At 33.7% G+C, this 21,316-nt stretch overlaps 4 protein-coding genes across 4 annotated transcripts; all 4 read right to left on the bottom strand.

Annotated features, from left to right (window-relative positions):
- Positions 1-201: 201 nt before the first annotated feature.
- On the bottom strand, positions 202-2,349 carry LOC125223996. Its single transcript, XM_048127325.1, has 2 exons — positions 1,568-2,349; positions 202-1,460 (listed from the first exon to the last, which is right to left on the bottom strand). The coding sequence occupies exons 1-2, from the start codon at positions 2,116-2,118 to the stop codon at positions 278-280; spliced, it is 1,734 nt and encodes a 577-aa protein (XP_047983282.1). The 5' UTR covers positions 2,119-2,349; the 3' UTR covers positions 202-277.
- Positions 2,350-3,758: 1,409 nt separating this feature from the next.
- Positions 3,759-7,162, bottom strand: LOC125185270. Its single transcript, XM_048081780.1, has 4 exons — positions 6,429-7,162; positions 4,591-5,607; positions 4,405-4,452; positions 3,759-3,947 (listed from the first exon to the last, which is right to left on the bottom strand). Exons 1-4 carry the CDS (start codon positions 7,160-7,162, stop codon positions 3,911-3,913), a joined length of 1,836 nt encoding a protein of 611 aa, XP_047937737.1. The 3' UTR covers positions 3,759-3,910.
- A 3,184-nt stretch (positions 7,163-10,346) lies between these two features.
- Positions 10,347-12,430, bottom strand: LOC125185256. Its single transcript, XM_048081758.1, has 3 exons — positions 11,703-12,430; positions 11,015-11,553; positions 10,347-10,795 (listed from the first exon to the last, which is right to left on the bottom strand). Exons 1-3 carry the CDS (start codon positions 12,428-12,430, stop codon positions 10,347-10,349), a joined length of 1,716 nt encoding a protein of 571 aa, XP_047937715.1.
- A 4,400-nt stretch (positions 12,431-16,830) lies between these two features.
- On the bottom strand, positions 16,831-18,606 carry LOC125185249. Its single transcript, XM_048081752.1, has 2 exons — positions 18,203-18,606; positions 16,831-18,052 (listed from the first exon to the last, which is right to left on the bottom strand). The coding sequence occupies exons 1-2, from the start codon at positions 18,604-18,606 to the stop codon at positions 16,831-16,833; spliced, it is 1,626 nt and encodes a 541-aa protein (XP_047937709.1).
- Positions 18,607-21,316: the final 2,710 nt, after the last annotated feature.

Raw genomic sequence — 21,316 nt, 5'->3', positions numbered from 1 at the left:
TTTGTAATTAATCTTATTTTTAGTCTTAACATACCAAACATCTTACTAAGATGATATTAGATAATCTTCCTAACCAAACAACAAAAAAGAATCTAATACTAATCTAATCCTATACAAAGCCCATCCAACTTATTCTATATTGTATCTTGGTATTATTTTGTCTATCGAACCAAACATGCACATAGTATATCAAATTGAGTCGCACATTACGAGACCATACATGAAATTCAACAATCTGCATATGCACACACAAGATTCGATATGAAACAAGATGACCTCAAATATGATCAATGTGTTTCACACCACAAGATTTACACACGACAAAATAACACGACACACATTGAAAACCAAGCTTATCATACTTATCTCTATGACATAAGTCACATCTCTTTTTGTTGGTTACGATTTGAAATCCAAGAGGGTGGTCATGAATACTCGAAATCATATACTGATCTGTCCCATATTTGATGTTTCTAAACCGGCCCGATGTAGTGGGTATGCAATTGGGATGAAAGGATTGATCACAGTCCCGGCAATGGTACATCCAGCTCCTGGGGTCCATTTGGGATTCGCAGCTGCTGCAGTAGAAGTCGCCAGGACGGTTGATATGGGCATCGTATGTCAAAGACAACAAATGATTCTCCTGTCTATGCTTACTTGTTGCCGGTAACATCACACATCTACCACATACAGTGACTCTGCACCTATTGCATTTGTATTGCCCATCATCTGGTAATATAAACTCATGACAGTTAATACAAAAGCCAGACCCAATATTGCCATCGACAAACTTTAGATAATTATGTCGCGGGTGAGCTGCATGTTTTATGGTGGTGGGCAGAGAAGCACACTTGATGTCTATTTTGAACCAGCAGTTGGTACACTCATAATAGAGCCCATTCGTACGACCATCGCAAATATGACAGTATGCCAGATCTGTTAGCTTGCCTGCACTTTGAAGTATCAGGCTTTGATTGTGGTAAGGATGAATTGGAAGAGAGGGGATGTGTAGTGGCAAGTTGAAGCAGGACAAGTGAAGAAAATATTTGCATTCGTCACAACTCATGTAACCATTCTCATACTCATCATCATCATCATCTGTTTGCTTCTTTTCACGTATAGGCAGTGTGCACCCATCACATGTTAATTCCAATCTTGGAATACTATCAAAATCATCTTCATCATCATCATCATCATCTTTTTTGTAGTGATCTTGAGATGATGATGATGATGAAGATGATGAAAATGTAGTAAAAGTTAGTAGATGACGAGGGTGATTGGAGAAGCTGTACTTGCCACCGGTGTTGTGATTGTCCTGATCATGACGCGGGATGTGAATTTGTCCACATTCTCGCTTAACGAAGGGTCGGATCATCTCCTCATATATAACATTATCATCCATTGGAAACGTGGCAACGTCTTCCTCATCATCAATTGCATTTTCATTATCACTATCAACTCTGAAAGAAAACCAAACACAATCAATTAAACATAATTAATCTTCCGCCATAAGTCCCAAATCTAAACATGCATATTTTTGCATTGAGTAAATAATAAGAAGTATTACGTGGAGGTGGCGCAGTTGAGATGGACGACATATCTACAAAGGCTGCAATGATAGACCCAGCGCATCAATGGCAACGTTGTGTAGCATATAGCACAATCAAAATCATATTTGATGTACTCAGATGGAATAGAAAAAGCGAGGGAGAGAGAGTGGGCAGGGTGATGACGAGGGAAGTCTGCAGACAGTGGGAGAAGTGCGCAGCTCTCGTGTATGCAATAGTCACATACAGTGCAGGTGTAGGAGTCCCCTTTCTCAGTGGCACCACAGGCATCACAGGGGAATGGGCACCACCTCGTTTTCTTGGAAAATCGCAGCTCATGTTGAGGGTGGCTCGGGTGCTTCATTACCGGCTGCTTATAATTAGGAAACCCTGCGCATCCCAAGTGGATCCGCAATCCTTCACAGCCCCCTTGGCTACATTTATAGCTTAACCCCCACACAATCCCTTCACAAACAGCACATTTTTTTGATCCATCATAATATATTGATTCATGGAGTGTGAGAGGGTGTGAAAGATGGATAGGATGCGTAATCTCTTGAGGCATTTCCATGCATTCTTTGTGTAACGACAACTTAAGTCCACACTAGCGGCTGCATCCATAGGTTGCATCTCCGGGTATGAATAATCTCATACAACCGTAACAGTTAAGGTTGTAATCAGTTTTCTCGGCCGAGTTGGGGATCCGACTCAGCGGGTGTTCATGAAACATATGAGGAAAAATCTCCTCCTCCATTTTTTTTCTTTTTTTCTCTCTTAACAATTACTTTCCTTTTTCCCTCGTTTTATCACTTCTTACATTGGAAAAGACAAAAATAGAATCATGAAAACTTGGAACTTGAGGAAAGAATAATAGTAGCATCACTTTAATTACACACCACAGTTGATTTTTTCTCACTTTTCAAAGGCTTTACTTTGAAGATGCCCAAGAAAAAAAAGAAAAAGTAAAGTAAAGTCCCTACTTTAGAAATCTGAGTAATAATGCAATCACGCAAACTGGAGAGATATAAAGTAGCTATATACCAATTCTATCAAACTGAGACATTATTTTCTTAATGTTTTCATTCATACAGATTCATCATCAGACACAAATCATAGTCTTATCCACAAATTATCGTATATTTCTCATAACTTAATATAGAAATCACATGTGTACAATTGAGGGAATCAAAGTATAGCAAAATCATACTGCTATTATACTAATTCGGTATCAATTTCTTATCTGCTACTCATAATAATCATAAATTTGATATCAATTCCTTATCTGCTACTGTACTACACAAAATTACTCCACAAATTTGACAGCAATTCCTTATCTGCTACTACTTGATAAAACACAAATCAAATAGGGATATTGGTAGTATTAACTAATTAAGACAAACCTAAATTCCACTTAAATTTTACCAAATCACAATCTTTATCAAGTCATCAATAATGAAACGAACCTGCAGTCGGAGGAAATATGATTCCATGCTTTAGAAATATGAGTAATAATGAATACTACATATTATAAGGTGCGATATACCAAGGCTATCAAATTGAGACACATTTTATTTTGTTTTGTTTCTTTTCATGTATAGGTTTTAAATTTGCATTATCAAAGCAGTTTTGATGGGTGTTAGATAAAAAGAATCTACGTTGTTATATGCCTAAAGAAAAGAAAAGAAAAGGAAAATCCATCACATATAATCAAAGCGTGTTCGGAATATGGGCAAGTAATTTCTCGGACGACAATACTAATGATTTACACAGAAACAAAAACTACAAAAAAAAGAATAAACAGGAAACAAATAGAACTGTAAATATCGAGCGTGTGGGTTTTATTACCGCTCATCTTAGTCCACTATAATTATTACATGTATTGTGATAATTTAGGCTACTAATTAAATACATGTTTAGTTAGAATCTTCGCACCAATGTGGGATAATTAACACTTGTTAATTAATTCATTGGTTCGTCTCATAACTCCGTTTTTGTGATCAAGTTTAATTCATTATTCTCGCTCAATGAGAATTGGTTTAGAGAAAATGCATATACCATGATCATCTACCCAAACGTAGATCGACCCTATATCATTTAATTTCACAAATTAAATGCTTTGTCACATGAACGACACGGTCAAAATCCTTTGACCGATCACGATTCCAAAGCAAGATTGCAAATTCAATCATTCAAAGTGCAAAAGTACGTAATTCATCAAATTATAATACAAGGTGGAAATAGGTGGGTACGAACGACAAAACACACTAAAATAACAAGTCTCAAAAGAAAGCGGAAGCGATAAGAGTGTAACACAACAAGAATGTTCACGTAATCTCGTCAAAAGGTAAAACAACAGTGCAATGTCACCAGGCATATAGTAATACTTGTCCACCGCTCGACCTGTAAACAAAGAAAACATTTTGCAGGGCTGAGTACTAATATATTCAACGAGCAACACACCAAAAACAAAAAACACAAATAGCTAGGAAATATCATGCCACACAAAAATATGACATAGAAGTTTGTAAAGGCAACTATGCGTATTAAAAACATTTTCACAGCTAGAAGCGGAGAGTGATAGCATTGTCAATTAAAATCATTTTCAAAAAATCATTTTTAAAAATCGAAATACTATTTAAATAAAATCCCAAAAAATAATTCAACTGATTTATTTCACACTTCGGGATAAAATCACATATTTTCAGATATGATTCTCGCACTAGAAAAATGCAAAAATGCACAATTAATTCATTTGGCTCACAAAATTCAAATATTTGAACTTAACACACATTTGAAAATAATACTAACATCACCCTATAATTCACATATTTTAAAAAAAAAGTAGGACCAAATTTACCTCAAGGGTCGGCTGCTCATATCATCCATTTGTTTCACACCGCATAATCTACAACAAACAAAGAAGCATAATGCACATTGAAATCCAGGCCAATCATACCTATCTTCATGACATAGGTCACATCTCTTTTTCTTGGTTATGATTTGAAATCTAAGAGGATGGCCATGAATACGGGGAATCACATACGGTTGCGTCCCAAATTTGATGTTTCTGTACCGACCGGACGTTGCAAGAAAGCATTTGGGATGAAGGGATTGATCACAGTCTCGGCAATGGTACATCCATTCCCTGGGGTTTATTTGGTCTTCGCAGCTGCTACAGTAGAAATCACCAGGACGGTTTACATAGGCATCATATGTCAACGACAGCAAGTGATTCTCCAATCTATGCTTATTTGTTGCCGGTAGAATCACACAACTACCACACACGCGGAATCTGCAGCTATTGCATCTGTATTGTGCCTTACGTGTACTTATACATAGATGACAGGAACCACAAAAACTAAAGGTGAAGTTGGAAAATACTACATCGAGATTATTATGTCGTGGGTGAGCTGCGTGTTTGATGGTATTAGGCAGAGAAGCACACTTGATGTCTATGTAGAACCTACAGTCTTTGCCGGTACAAGCGTAATAGAGCCCATTCGTATAAGCTTCACAAATTGAACAGTTTCTCCAACTTGTAAACTTGTCGGCATTTCGAAGCCTTAGGCTGTGATTTTTGAGCGAATGAATTGGAAGAGAGGGGATATGCAGTGGTAAGTTGAAACAGGACAAGTGGAGAAAGTATTTACATTCATTACAACTCATGTAACCTTTCTCATACTCATCATCTATGAGATTCTTTTCGTATATAGGCAGTGAGCACCCGTCACATGTTAATTCCCATCTTAGAATACTACTATCATAATCATCTTCTTCTTCATCATCATCATCATAACCTTTTTTATAGTGGTCATGAGAGGATGATAATGATGAAGCTGAAGAAAATGTAGTAAACGTTAGTAGATGATCAGGGTGACCGAAGAACCTGTACTTGCCACCGATGTTCTGATTGTCATGATCATAATGAGGGATGATAATCTGTCCTCTTTCTCGCTTAACGAAGGGTTTGATTATCTCCTCATACAGGTCTTCTATTGCTATCGGGAACCTAATAGCCTCTTTCTCATCAGCAATTGCGTCTTCATTCTCATCATCAAACCTACGAAAAAAATCAGCAAAAATTGATCACTTAAATAATACTACTCTCTATTCCGAAAATATAGTCTATTTTTGTTGTTTTAGTTTGTCCCGCAAAATTAATCCATTTTCGATTTTTGAAAACTTTTCCATCACACATTCCACTACTAATCATATGGGTCTCGTTGTCTAGGACCACTATTTCATACTCCCTACGTCCGCCATTAAATGTATCATTTTTCCTTTTTCATCTATCCGCCAATAAATGTAGGTCCGCTCAGTCCACTCATATTTGGTAAGTGAACCTTACATTCCACTAACTCAGTCCACTCATATTTTATTACAAAACCAATATACATAGGTATCATATTACACTAATTTTTTTATTCACTATAAAGTCAAACAATTTCTTAAAATACACTCCCCCGTCCATAAAAAATAGGGCAATTGGTGTATGGCATGAGTTTTAATGTAGAATTGGTAAAGTAAGATAGAAGGGAAAAAAGTAAGAGAGAATAAGAAAAAGTAAGTGAGAAGTGGTGTTAGTGGAATGATGTGTAGGGTAATTATTTGTTGAAAACTTTTCATTAATGAATATGCTCTATTTTTTGTGGACGGCCAAAAATAGTAAATGTGTCCTTTTTTTTTGGACGGATGGAGTATGAGACGTTTAATCATGGGCAGAGGGAGTACTTAACAAAATTAGCATTGTCGTTTCCGAATTCTCTAGTTTTAGAGGACAGAGGAAGTTAAAATCTTGGGCCTAAATCATATTGACCTATAATATAAACATGCATGTTTTAACACATATATAAAACTTAAGTAAATAGTAAAAAGTATTACTTGGAGGTGGCACAGTGGAAATGGACAACATATTTGCAAAGGCGGCAATGATAGACCCAGTATCTCAATGGCAAAGTTGAGCAGCATATAGCACAATCAAATTCATATTTGATGTACTCAGATGGAAGAAAAAATGCGAGGGAGAGAGGGTGAGCTGGGTGAAGACGAGGGAAGTCTGCAGACAATGGGAGGAGCGCGCAACTCTCGTGTATGCAATAGTCACATACAGTGCAGGTGTAGGAGTCCCCTTTCTCAGTGGCACCACATGCATCGCAGGGGAACGGGCACCACCTTGTTTTCTTGGAAAAACGAAGCTGATGGTGAGGGTGGCTTGGGTGGTGCATAAGCGGCTGCTTATAGTTAAGCAACCCCGCGCATGCCAAGTGGATCCACAACCCATCACAGCCCCCTTGGCTACATATGTAGCCCAATCTATGCACACTCTCTTTACAAACGGCACATTCTTTTAAATTGGAAATATGCCTTCTGTAGAAGAGTGTAAGAGGGTGAGAAGGATGGATAGGATGCATAATCTCTCGCGGCATTTCCATGCATTCTTTGTGTAACAACCAATCAAATCCACACCCGAGGCTGCATCCATACAGTACATCTCCACTTATGAAGCTTCTTCCACAACCATAACAAAAGGCGCTGTAACTACTTTCCTCAGAGAAGTCGGAGATCAGACTCAGCGGGTGTTCGTGAAAAATATGAGAAAAACTCTCCTCCTCCATAGTTTTTTTTCTCTTAACAATTTTTTTTATCACTGCTCACATTGGAAAAGATAATGCTTCTATATACATGGACATGCAAACTTGGAATTTGAGGAAAGAATAATTTTAAAGGATGACTAAGAAACGCATCTTAATTTTATTACACACCTCATGAGTTAATTTTCTCACTTTTCTATATCTTTAAAGATGCCCAACAAAAGAAAAGAAAAGTAAATCCATGCTTTAGAAATATGAGTAATAATGGAATCAAGCAAACCCGGAGAGATCATTTCGACAAAAGAATAATGAGACGACAATAACCAATTTCCAACAGTTTTAGCATTATATGTATTCATCACTTTGATCAAAATAGAAGTGTGACATTAAGGTTGGACTATATAAATTGCTTACACAATAATTCGAATGAAAAAATGTGAGAAAGAAATAGTAAAATAAGTGCTGAGTGTCTTATACAAATAAGAGTAGCTAATTTGAATTTCAGTTAATATAATTAGATGCGATACTATATGAAAAGGAAATCATAATATCGACATGTTAATTAAACAAGTTGTAAGGAATTTCGAATGTGGAGTTATTAATGCAGGCTCATATTAATATTATAATTAAAATAAAGAAAATGATAAAGAAAAAATGCCCACCAAAGGAAAAGTAAAGTAGAGTAAAAGTGTACTAAAATACTTCAATCTATGCTTATAGTGAATCTGCAGCTGTTGTATTTGTATTGTCCCACTCGTGTACGTAGACGCAAACTCATAACAGTTAACACAGAAACCAGACCCGAAATCACCCGTGACTAGCCTAAGATCATTATGTCGTGGGTGAGCCGCGTGTTTTATGATGAAAATTTCGGTATAAGTGGCTAACAGTTAGGTCGGCCTACCATACCACCATCCATGATTGTATCTGATAGGGACTCCGAGCTGCCGCCAGAAGTAGAAGTCGAGTCACCGAAGATGCCATGACTTGCCGTCCAAGACTATTATGTTTTCTTATTTTATTTCCCTTATTTTATTGTACTATTTTTCCCTATTTTGTTATATTATTTTGGCACGTATCTTGCAAGATATTATTAGAGTCTAGGGTTATGGATTCTATAAATACTGGAACTCCACAAATTATTATTATTGAGAATTAAGAAATAAAATACTTCTTTTCTCATTCTTGTTCCAAAACCCTAGAACTTCAACTAGGGAATTATCTCTTTTGCTCAGTTCAATCTTCGTGTGCTCTATAAACCTCTCGATAGGGAACTTAAACCCTATCAGTATCATAGTACTGTGAAAAATAGTACTCCTGCTACTAAAAATTTTTTGATCGAAGCAATTGGTTTAGTATTGTACAAATGACTGATTATACGTAGTTGAAGATTCATTTTCAATTTAAAAGAAAAAAAAAGTAAGAAAGAATTTCAGTAAATATGATTAGGCAGGATAGATAATCAATTAATCATATGCTTAGATACGATGATAATCATATCAAGATAAAGAAATCACAATATCGACATGTAATTAAACAAATTTTTGTCTATCTTGAATGTGTAGTAATTAATGTGGGCCTATTGTAAAAGACAAAAGGAAAAAAAATCAACATTCTTATTGCACACTACATCTACTTTTATTGCTTTTCAACCCTAAAGATGCTCTGCAAAAGAAAGAAATTAAAAGAAAATTATATCACATAGTATTAGAAGAGAAAATGAAAAAAAAAATGTCAAATTTGTATTAATTAAAGCTGATGAGAGCTAGAATTATGCAAACTTGGAGAGCGAACAAAGAATGAGTACTTCCATAAAGTAAATTATGCTACCAAGTTCATCAAAATGATTAACACATTCTAACCTTGATTAATGTGTTCCTAAAAATATGGTATATTCTTAATTTTGTTTTAAATTGACGTTTTAATATTTGAACTGATGATTGCATTATCAAACATAATTAAACAAAAGTGGTATGCACAAAGAAGATGTTGAAAATGATTAAAGGCAAAAATGAAGAGAAGTAGATATTTTTCTTGGGTATATAAGTTTTAAAATTTGATTCAAGTTTTTCCACGACTAAAGAAGTCTCAATTTCTCATCGATATCTTGAAATTCAAGACATATAAACTTTACTAACAAAATCATATTCCGATTCTATGGAAACTTGAAAAAGATATTATGCAAACTTGAAATATGAGCAAAGAATGAATAACAGGGTAATTAAAAGATATGCAAACTTGAAATCATATTATAATTTTTGTTTCAAAACTGATGTTTTAATAATTAAATTGATGACTGCATTGTCAAATTATATTAAATTAAAAATACTATGCATATAAATGTTATTGTTTCATAAATTTTAGATTAAAAAAAATTCGTATCTTATATAAATATGAATATTATAGCTATAAATTTTAATAATAACTATAAAAACTTCAAAAATTATATCTTCATAAAGAACAAAGGAATTATATATACTTTTGATATTAAAGTTATTTAAATTTTAACCCCAACGTATTATAAAAATATACTAGGAGTACTAATAATTTTCGTTTAAAATAAATATAAAATACTATAAATTGCTATACTTTGTTCATAAATATGGGTTTCAAAATTATAAAGCTTATATCAAATCAATTGTAGTACTTTATTTATTTCAAATATTGATTCTATTTACAAAAATATTTCCCATTCCATAATCCTACAGTTATACAAATAATGAAATAATCATATCAAGATGAAGAAATCAAAACACCAACATATTACCTCACACTTTTAAGTTATCTGAACGTGTAGATATTAATGCAGGCCTATATTATAAGATAAGAATTTCCCTTTTATTTAAAAAAATCACCATTTTTATTACACTCACTACTGCTACTTCTATCACTTTGCAAAGATTATTAGTTAAAGATTCTCTTCTGAAGAGTCGATTAGCGTATGTCTTTGTATTTATACAAAAAATAAATATTTGGAAACAGAATAATGGCGCGATTATACGATGAATATAATCGCGTTATCCATTTTTAATTAACACAAAAACTTTCCAACAATAACTATCAAACACTTCAACTTTTGTACACAAGAGTAATCAAATAGAAAACATACAAGAACAACACACATTTAGCTCAAAACATAAACACTATTACAATTTACATGTACATGTAAAAAAGACAAATTTGATTCGATGTGAATCAATTGGCCTCATCAATCATCCATGTGTTTCAAACCGCAGTCGTTACACACGACAAAATTGCACGACACACATTGAAACCCAGGCATATCATACCTGTCTTTATGACATAGATCACATCTCTTTTTCTTGGAAATGATTTGAAATCTAAGCGAGTGGTGAGGATCATGAATTTTGGAAAACACATATTGCTGTGTCCCAAATTTGATGTTCCTGTATCTACCCGACGTAGCAGGAATGCATCTGGGGTGAAAGGATTGATCGCAGTCTCGGCAATGATACATCCAGCTCCTGGGGTCCATTTGGTCCTCGCAGTTGCTGCAGTAGAACTCACCGGGACGGTTAAACCGGGCATCATATGTCAACGGCAACAAGTGATTCTCCAATCTATGCTCATTTCTTGCCGGTAGCATTACACATGCACCACATACAGTGATTCTGCAGCTATTGCATTTGTATAGTCCTACTCGTGTATATATAAACTTATAACAGTTAACACAGAAACTAGACCCATATTCTCCGGTGATAAGCCTGAGATAATTATGTCGTGGGTGAGCCGCATGTTTTATGGTGTTGGGCAAAGAAGCACACTTGATGTCTATATAGAAATAACAGTATCTATATGTACAAGCGTAATAGAGCCCACTAGTAAAACCTTGACAAATATTACATTGTATCCAACCTGTTAGCTTGCCAGCAACATCTTGAAGCCTTAGGCTATGATCTTGATGAGGATGAATAGGAAGAGAGGGGATCTCAAGTGGTAAGTTGAAGCAGGACAAGTGGAGAAAGTATTTGCATTCATCACAACTCATGTAACCATTCTCATACTCATACCCATCACCTGTTTGCTTCTTTTCACGTATAGGCAGTGTGCACCCATTACATGTTAATTCCGATCTTGGAATACTGCCAAAATCATCTTCATCGTCTTCTTCTTCATCGTCTTTTTTGTAGTGATCATGAGACGACGATGATGAGGAAGACGATAAAGTTGAAAATGTAGTAAAAGTTAGTAGATGATGAGGGTGATTGGAGAAGCTGTACTTGCCACCGATGTTGTGATTTTCATGATCATGATGAGGGATGAGAATTTGTTCTCTTTGTCGCTTAACGAAGGGTTTGATCATCTCCTCATACATGTCATCTACTGCTATTGGGAACTTGGCAGCCTCTTTCTCATCGTCAATTGCATTTGCATTTGCATTTTCACTATCAAATCTGAAGAAAAGCAGCAAAAAAAAAAAACAAATCTTGTATTTACTACATTGATACCGGTACAAAAATGGTATAAATGAATAGTAATACGAGTATGCTTAGTGTCAAGTAAAAAATTAAATTTGCAAGGTGCAAGTAAGAAGTAGTATTACGTGGAGGTGGCGCAGTTGAGATGGACCACATATCTACAGAGGTGGCAATGATAGACCCAACGTGTCAACGGCAAAGTTGAGTTGCATACAGCACAATCAAAGTCATATCGGATGTACTCGAGGGGAGGATAGAAGGCGAGGGAGAGAGAGTGGTGATGATGAGGGAAGTCCTTAGACTCAGGGAGGAGTGCACAACTCTCGTGTATCCAGTAGTCGCATATGTTGCAGTTGTAAGAGTCCCCTTTCGCAGTGGCACCGCAGGCATCACAGGGGAATGGGCACCACCTCGTCTTCTTGGAAAAGTGTAGCTCATGTTGAGGGTGGCTTGGGTGGGCCATAGTCGGTTGCTTGTCATTAAGAAACCCTGTGCATCCCATGTGGATCCACAATCCATCACAGCCCCCTTGGCTACATATGTAGCTTAACCCATACACATCCCCTTTACAAACTGCACATTTTATTTTATCAGAAATTTTTTCTGAATCATGGAGTGTGAGAGGGTGTGAAGGATGGATAGGATGCATGATCTCTCGAGACTTTTCCATGCATTCTTTGTGTAACAACAATTCAAATCCACACTCGAGGCTGCATCCATAAGTTGCATCTCCAGGCAAAATGTATCTCCAACAACCATAACACCATTTGCTGTAATCACTTTTCTCGGCCGAGTCGGGGATCAGACTCAGCGGGTGTTCATGGATCATATGAATAAAACTCTCATGCTCCATTTCTCTCTTTTTTTCTCCCTCAACAATTTTTTTCTCTCTCTCTTTTTTCGTCTTCTAATCACTAAGGAAATGCTCCTTTATATACATTGAGTGATTGAGTGATAATAGAATCATGCAAACTTGGAATCAGTGGCGTAGCCAGAAATTTTCGAATGGGGGGCCCGAATTTCTTATAGATAATTACTTAATTTTTTTGGTGTAATATAGTCCAAAGCCGATGAGGCATAGCCACATAAACAATAGGAGGAATCGATAAGAGAACATATAGTAAAAATAATTAAAATATGAACAATAGAAACTATAAAAAGAGAAAATCATCAAAACCTATCAATAAAATTAACGATGCTATATATGTTATTTTTCACATATTTATGAGGTTAAAGGATAATTTTATTCTTAGATATATGTATGTTTTTAAATTTTAAATGAAAGAGAATAGATATAAATATACTCCCTTCATCTCCGATTAAGAGTCACACTTTTTCATTTCGGTCCGTCCCCAATTAAGAGTCACACCTCATTCTTAACCACTAACTCACTTCACTCACATTTTATTATAAAACTTAATAGAGAATTAAACATAAAAGAGAAATACATATAAAAAATGCAAGACAATCCGACCTTAACTGGTTTCGATCTCTGGACTCGCAGATGGTAGGCGAACAAAGGATCCAGCTGAGCTAGAAGCATATTTGAACATAGCTTTATACATATATAATATATAGGGTAATTGTAAAATGGCTGAGGGGCCCAAGGGCCCCCCAGCCCCAGCGTGGCTCCGCCACTGCTTGGAATATGAGCAAAGAGATAAAAAGCAATAAAATTGAGACGCCATATTCTTGTCTTGCTTTACGTGTCCATACTAACTGTGTCCCATTAAAAATGAAACATTGTTCTTTTTTGGTTGTCCCATTAAAAATGGAACGTTTCATAAAATGGAAACAAGTCTATCTCTACTTTTTGATCTCTCTTACTTTACTCTCACTTCATTAACTCACAAAACAACACTAAATAAAATCTCGTGTCGATTCCCAAGTATTTCATTTTAAGTGGGACGGAGGGAGTACTATATTCTTTTTTTTGTTTGATAAAGGTCAATTTTTGTCCTAAAAAAAGAACCACTCCAACAAGGATTTTATTTGTTATGGACATGTTTTACAAAAAGTGAAATATTTTGGACCAAATTCATATTTTGTATAAATGTTTAGAACTAACATTGACCTTTACTCTGGACTATGGGGTTATCTCATAAATGGTCTCTGAACTTTAAAAATATCATCAGTCTCTGGACTAAGGGTTAATATCAAAAACGGTCTTTTTGCACTGTTTTGAGATGAAAATGCCCTTTTGATGAGTTTTGGGGGGTTTGGGCAATATAGTCTCTTTACCCTTTTAACATTTTAAATCTGATATTATTTCAGTTATGTACTAAATCTGATATTATTTTAAAATTATCATTCTCCTTCCCTTTTGTCATCCTTCACTTTGTTTCTTTATTTCAATATTAAATTAAATTTTAAATTTTGATTTTTAAATTTCAATCTTTAAATATCAATAAAATTTTTTAATTAAAACTATTAATTCATGGACACTATAAATATTGATATTGTTTTAGTATTATATAAATCATGACTGATTAAACGTAGTTGAAGATTCATTTTCAATTTAAAAGAAAAAAAATGTAAGAAAGAATTTCAGTAAATATGATTAGACAGGATAGATAATCAATTAATCATATGCTTAGATAGGATAGATAATCATATCAAGACAAAGAAATCTTAATATCGACATGTAATTAAACAAATTTTTGTCTATCTTGAATGTGTAGTAATTAATGTGGGCCTATTGTAAAAGGTAAAAGGTAAAAGGTAAAAGGTAAAAGGAAAAAAAATCAAACATTCTTATTGCACACTACGTCTACTTTTATTGCTTTTCAAAGATTATAACTAAAGATGCTCTACAAAAGAAAGAAATTGAAAGAAAATTCTATCACATAGTATTAGAAGAGAAAATGGGAAAAAGAATGTCAAATTTGTATTAATTAAAGCTGATGAGAGCTAGAATTATGCAAACTTGGAGAGCGCTTTCAAGTTTGAATAGTATCTTTTCCGAGTTTCCATAGAATCGGAATATGAGTTTGTTAGTAAAGTTTATATGTCTTGACATATAAACTTTACTAACAAAATCATATTCTGATTCTATGGAAACTCGGAAAAGATACTATTCAAACTTGAAATATGAGCAAAGAATGAATAACAGGGTGATTAAAAGATAGTACTATATATAAAAACTCGAAATCATATAATAATTTTTGTTTCAAAACTGATGTTTTAATAATTTAATTGATGACTGCATTATCAAATTATATTAAATTAAAAATACTATACATATAAATGTTATTGTTTCATAAATTTTAGATTAAAAAAAATCTTATCTTATATAAAAATGAATATAGCTATAAATTTTAATAATAACTATAAAAACTTCAAAATTTATATCTTCATAAACAACAAAGGAATTATATATACTTTTGATATTAAAGTTATTTAATTTTAACCCCAACGTATTATAAAAATATACTAGGAGTACTAATAATTTTCGTTTAAAAGAAATAAAAAATAATTAATTGCTATACTTTGTTCATAAATATTGGTTTCAAAATTATAACGCTTATATCAAATTAATTGGTGCACTTTATTTATTTCAAAACGTTATACTAATTGGTGCACTTATCATACTTATCTCCATGACATAAGTTAAGAGGGTAGTCATGAATAATCGAAATCACATACTGATCTATCCCATATTTGATGTTTCTAAACCCGCCCGACATGGCGGGTATGCAATTGGGATGAAAGGATTGATCACAGTCCCGACAATAGTAAGAAATTTGATGAAAGAGATTTCTCGGTCAAATTAGAATTATTTGTGATTCAACTTTGGGCCCATAATTGTTTTTGACTTTTGGGTTTAGAAATAATGGGTCTCGATTTTAAATCAAACATAATAAAAAAGAAAAGAAAAAGTTTAATGATTTGAGAATTAAAATGTGTAGGTTTTTAGAGGTTTGTTATAAAAGTTTACAATCTTCCACATACTAAGATAATTGGGCCTTACATAAATATTTTAGCTTACTACTACTACTACTAAAAGAAAAAGAAGTAAAGTAAAAGATGTAGTACTCCACTAAAGTACTTCAAAACTATTAGTTTTAGTGATAAAGAATCATGCAAATTTAATTGGAGTGCGAGCAATAAATACTACAAAAGGTAGCTAGTAAAGAAAAGAATATTTATATAATTAAATTGTGAGCACATTATGTGGCGTTATTTTAAATAGCATTTTATTAATTTTTTAAATATATTTAATTTTGTAATGTTTTTAGTGATATAATTTTATGAATAATTTATCCCTACTACATAATTTCGAACATTAATTGCTTTCACACATATATGTACTAGTTATTTTAGGAAAAAAACAGCGGTTATCAATTAATTATGATAACATTAATTAAAACAATTTACAACAGAATTACTAAATTTAAATATAAATAATTTTATGACATAATATAGTAATATATTCTTTATAATTAATTTTCATGTAATTATTTTATAATTAATTTTTTAGGTTTTCTTATCTTTTAAAGTATTGTTTTTTCGTAACTTGTTTCCATTTTTATTAGTTTTTTCAAAACAAATTATCATGTAATATAAATATAAATGATCAGTCATACTAATAGTTATTTCTATTTATAAAAATATAGGAAAAGATTATTCATTATCCTTTAAGAAATTAGAATTACACAATGACATAATATAGTAGTAATAATTAATTTATAGGATAGCTTATTTTATATTGACAATGAGTAATCATTATCTCATCCTTAATTAGTGTTCAGGAAATTAAGTACAATGCAAATTCATTTAAAATGAATAAATCCCTTCATTTTTAAAAATGTTAAAATTGTCTTAATTAAGTACATACAATAATGTTTATTCATCACTACTCTAAATTAAAAAAATGTTTATATCGTTTGGTAAAATTTAGTTAAAAAATAATTCACATGGTGTATAAAACTGAATAATACACAGATACATAGACCTATCGTATCTACTCTTGAATTCAATTAGCGTATGTCTTTGTATTTATACAAAAAAATAAATATTTGGAAACAGAATAATGGCACTACGAATCGCGTTATCCATTTTTAATTAACACAAAAACTTTCCAACAATAACTATTAAACACTTCAAACTTTTACACACAAGAGTAATCAAATAGTACTACAAAAGATACAAGAACAACACACATTTAGCTCAAAACATAAATATTACTCCCTATCTACAATTACATGTTGAAAAGACAAATTTGATTCGATGTGAACCAATTGGCCTCATCAATCATCCATGTGCGTGTTTCAAACCGCAGTCTTTACACACGACAAAGTTGCACGACACACATTGAAATCCAGGCGCATCATACCTGTCTTCATGACATAGATCACATCTCTTTTTCTTGGAAATGATTTGAAATCTAAGCGAGTGGTGAGGATCATGAATTTTGGAAAACACATATTGTTGTGTCCCAAATTTGATGTTCCTGTATTCACCCGACGCAGCAGGAAAGCATTTGGGGTGAAAGGATTGATCGCAGTCTCGGCAATGATATATCCAGCTCCTGGGGTCCATTTGTTTCTCGCAGTTGCTGCAGTAGAACTCACCGGGACGGTTAAACCGGGCATCATATGTCAACGGCAACACGTGATTCTCCAATCTATGCTCATTTCTTGCTGGTAGCATTACACATTTACCACATACACTGACTCTGCAGCTATTGCATCTGTATTGTCCTACTCGTGTACTTATAAAATCATAACAGTTAACACAGAAACCAGACCCATATTCTCCGGTGATAAGCCTGAGATAATTATGTCGTGGGTGAGCTGCGTGTTTTATGGTGTTGGGCAGAGAAGCACACTTGAGGTCTATTTCGAACAAGCAGCCGTAGTAGGTACAACCGTAATAGAGCCCATTAGCATAACCATAACAAATATTACATCGTATCCAACCTGTTAGCTTGCCATCAACATTTTGAAGCCTTAGGTTGTGATCTTGAAGAGGATGAATTGGAAGAGAGGGGATCTCAAGTGGTAAGTTGAAGCATGACAAGTGGAGACAGTATTTGCATTCGTCACAACTCATGTAACCATTCTCATTCTCATAATCATCATCATCTGTTTGCTTCTTTGCACGTATAGGCAGTGTGCACCCATCACATGTTAATTCCCACCTGTCAAAATCATCTACATCGTCTTCTTCTTCATCGTCTTTTTTGTAGTGATCATAGGACGACGATGATGAGGAAGACGATAAAGTTGAAAATGTATTAAAAGTTAGTGGATGAGGGTGATTGGAGAAGTTGTATTTGCCACCGATGTTGTGATTATCATGATCACGATCACGATCATGATCATGATCATGATGAGGGATCAGAATTTGCCCTTTGTGTCGCTTAAGGAAGGGTTTGATCATCTCCACATACATGTCTTCTACTGCTATTGGAAACTTGGTAGCCTCTTTCTCATCATCAATTGTATTTGCATTTTCATTGTCGTTATCAAATCTGAAAGTAAAATCAGTTGATAAATATTTATGACCCAAATTCTAAACATATATCCATGTTTTGATACCTGAACAAAAATGCTATGGCCTATGAGTGAATAAATACGAGGTAAAAAAGATAAAGTTGGAAGGCGCAAGTTAGAAATATTACGTAGAGGTGGCGCAGTTGAGATGGACGACATATCTGCAGAGGTGGCAATGATAGACCCAACGTCGCAATGGCAAAGTTGTGTTGCATATAGCACAATCAAATTCATATCGGATGTACTCAGGGGGAAGAGAAAAGGCGAGGGAGAGAGGGTGGTGATGATGAGGGAAGTCCTTAGACTCAGGAAGGAGCGCGCAACGCTCATGTATCCAGTAGTTGCATATGTTGCAGGTGTAGGAGTCCCCTCTCAGTGGCACCACATGCATCGCAAGGAAATGGGCACCACCTCGTCTTGTTGGAAAAGTGTAGCTCATGTTGAAGGTGGCTGGGATGGGCCATAGCTGGCTGCTTATTAGTAAGAAACCCCACGCATCCCATGTGGATCGACAATCCATCACAGCCCCCATGGCTACATCTGTAGCTTAACCCACGCACTTTCACTTCACAAACTGCACATTTTTTTAATCCATAAAAATAGCCTGATTTATGGAGTGTGAGAGGGTGTGAAGGATGGATAGGATGCATAATTTCTCGCGGCATTTCCATGCATTCTTTGTGTAACAGCCAACGGAACCCACACTTGAGGCTGCATCCGTAAGTTGCATCTCCGGGTAAAATGTGTCTCCAACAACCATAACAGTATGATTTGTAATCCATTCTGTTGGCCGAGTCGGGGATCCGACTCAGCGGGTGTTCATGAAACATATGAGGAAAACTCTCATGTTCCATTTCTCTTTTTTTTCACTCTTAACAAAAAAAATTTCTTTTTTCCTCTTCTTGTCACTTCTCGCATTGAAGGATATTGCTCCTATTCATACATTGAGTAATAACTGAATCATGCAAACTTGGAGAAAGAGCAAAGAATATAATAAAAGCAGTCAAACTGCGTCATATATTCTTGTCTTGCTTTATGTATCCCTAATAATATATCGTACTATATTCTTATCTTTGCTTTAATCGGACGTTTTAGACAAACTACATAAAGAAGTCTTATTGAAAAAGAAAAATAAAACAAGGAACCGGGAAAAAGAAGAGAACTACATAAGTTTTACCGACAAAAATCACCTTCCGATTCCATAGAATCTTGAAAATTTCTAAGATGATGAACAAAGAAAAGAATTATACTTTAAATATTATAGATTATTTAGATTATGTACTATTAAAAAAGTACTCCCTCCGTCCCACAGAAGATGACCTACTTTTCTTTTTGGTTTGTCTCAATCAAGAAAATACATTACTTAGAAATACATTTCTCTCATTACAAAAAAAAACGCTCATTAGTGACGAAATAGTAACGACAGCCGACAGCTCAAGAACTAGTGAGGGATAAATGACTGAAATTCTTCAGTCACTAATTAGTAACATATAAGTCCATCACTAATATGAACATACCATGGCAGCCACCAACTTTTTCGTCATTAAGTGGGTTAGTAACTTTGGTGATGGACAAATCCGTCACTAAAATTTTTTAGACGGATCCGTCGGTACTTAATCTGTCAATGATTGTGTTTAGAGAAGAAATTTTGTTGATTAGTGACAGACAATTCTGTCACAATAGAGAGTTTTTTTTAGTGTTAATTTATTCTTCTTTTTTACTTTACTTTCTCCACTTCACACACAAAATAATATTGCACAAATTCTCGTGCCTCCCGAAAAATGGGTCATCTTCCTTGAGACTAAAGGAGTACCATGTAATTTGGATCAAAACACTAGTATTATATCGACGAGTTCGGTCAAAATAGAAGTGTGTAAAATACATCATACACTGGAAAAATCGAATCAAATCAAATTAAATTAAATGGATTAATGTGTTATAAATTGAATCAGCTATTTCAAATTTGGGTTAATATAATAATCATAGAGATAAAGAAATCAAATTATCAAAAATGTGTAGTACTTCTTAAACAACATTGAAACAATCTTAAGTATGGAGTAATTACTGCAGGCCCATATTATAAAATGAGCCTAGTGCAATAACTTTGTGTTATCTCAGGCCATCTCAAGGCCCACAAACTATAGTAACTAATGGAGTAAATGTATATCTGTCACTCACTCCAGTCTTAATATATTATAGTTTTTGCAGTATGATTATAATAATCATAAAATATCAAGAATATCGAAATTTCAGATGAGTAAGAAAATGCACCAAAATACGGTACACCTATTACACTGAAAAATAACAAAATTTTGAATTTTTGATAGGATATGATATTGTATCAAAAGATTTTGGTATACATATATATAATGATATATTGAAAATTCATCAAATTTTTCACCATATTACGTTACTGGTATATACATACACCAAATTTCTCTGTCATACCGAATATATATAACAAAATAAAATTCCGGTATACAAATGACATATATACCCCAAAAGAGATATTGATATATACTCTATGACTATCCGTTTTATTTAATAAGGCACATAATTTATAAAATAAGAAAAATAAATAAAAAGAGAAAATTTTATATTTATTTTTAAAAATGTGTATTTCTATTTGAACAACCTAAAAATAAAATGTGTCACTCCACTAAGACATATAGAATACTACACCAAATACTATATAAACTCATCATAAAATATTCAATGTACAGCAAAAATAGAAATACCAGATTTAAGTGTAAATACTAGACTCCCTTCATTTTATTAAAAATAAAATATTTATTTGTCAGCATATAACTTTATATAGCATTGTTTTATAAATTAATAAGCAGAGAATAAAATAAAAAAGTTGAAAAAATAAAAATAATGTTATCTTTTTATAGAAAACATTTTATTATTAATAGCATAATTTAAAAAGAAAAGAAATAAACGGAATAAGAGCATCCTCATCCGTGCTCTCAGCTAACAGCACGGAAGTGGGTCCGGACCCACTTTTACTCCTTGTCCTTAGCTAAGAGCACAACACCCACATCCGTGCTCTTAGCTAAGGACAAGCTCAAGGGTCCCACCATTCTATTATTCAATTTAAATAAAAACATTTTTACAATATTAAAATGCATTAAAAATACCCGAAATACTATTACAAGTTACAAAATAATTAAAAATTACATAATTCAAATCCTAAACGGCTCTATTTTTTGGGAATCCAATTTTTTTTTTTAATTTTTGGT

This window comes from Salvia hispanica, chromosome 4 (genome assembly GCF_023119035.1).
Source record: "Salvia hispanica cultivar TCC Black 2014 chromosome 4, UniMelb_Shisp_WGS_1.0, whole genome shotgun sequence".
NCBI classification, from domain to species: Eukaryota; Viridiplantae; Streptophyta; class Magnoliopsida; order Lamiales; family Lamiaceae; genus Salvia; species Salvia hispanica.
The sequence above is the reverse complement of the archived record's forward strand: the minus strand, read 5'-3'. Positions and strand labels throughout refer to the sequence as shown.

What these genes read in the sequence shown, in the direction of transcription:
- LOC125185270 (XM_048081780.1), bottom strand. Translation starts at nt 7,162, where the DNA reads ATGGAGGAGGAGAGTTTTTCTCATATTTTTCACGAACACCCGCTGAGT. An exon ending in TTCCACTGTGCCACCTCCAA is followed by an intron (nt 5,608 to 6,428) that starts GTAATACTTTTT and finishes TTTTTTTCGTAG; the next exon opens with GTTTGATGATGAGAATGAAG. An exon ending in ATCAAATTTGGGACGCAACC is followed by an intron (nt 4,453 to 4,590) that starts GTATGTGATTCC and finishes TGTTTGTTGTAG; the next exon opens with ATTATGCGGTGTGAAACAAA.
- LOC125185249 (XM_048081752.1), bottom strand. Translation starts at nt 18,606, where the DNA reads ATGGGGGCTGTGATGGATTGTCGATCCACATGGGATGCGTGGGGTTTC. An exon ending in CTCAACTGCGCCACCTCTAC is followed by an intron (nt 18,053 to 18,202) that starts GTAATATTTCTA and finishes TTTTACTTTCAG; the next exon opens with ATTTGATAACGACAATGAAA.
- LOC125223996 (XM_048127325.1), bottom strand. Translation starts at nt 2,118, where the DNA reads ATGGAAATGCCTCAAGAGATTACGCATCCTATCCATCTTTCACACCCT. An exon ending in CTCAACTGCGCCACCTCCAC is followed by an intron (nt 1,461 to 1,567) that starts GTAATACTTCTT and finishes GTTTTCTTTCAG; the next exon opens with AGTTGATAGTGATAATGAAA.
- LOC125185256 (XM_048081758.1), bottom strand. Translation starts at nt 12,430, where the DNA reads ATGGAGCATGAGAGTTTTATTCATATGATCCATGAACACCCGCTGAGT. An exon ending in CTCAACTGCGCCACCTCCAC is followed by an intron (nt 11,554 to 11,702) that starts GTAATACTACTT and finishes GCTTTTCTTCAG; the next exon opens with ATTTGATAGTGAAAATGCAA. An exon ending in TGTTGCTGGCAAGCTAACAG is followed by an intron (nt 10,796 to 11,014) that starts GTTGGATACAAT and finishes ATACACGAGTAG; the next exon opens with GACTATACAAATGCAATAGC.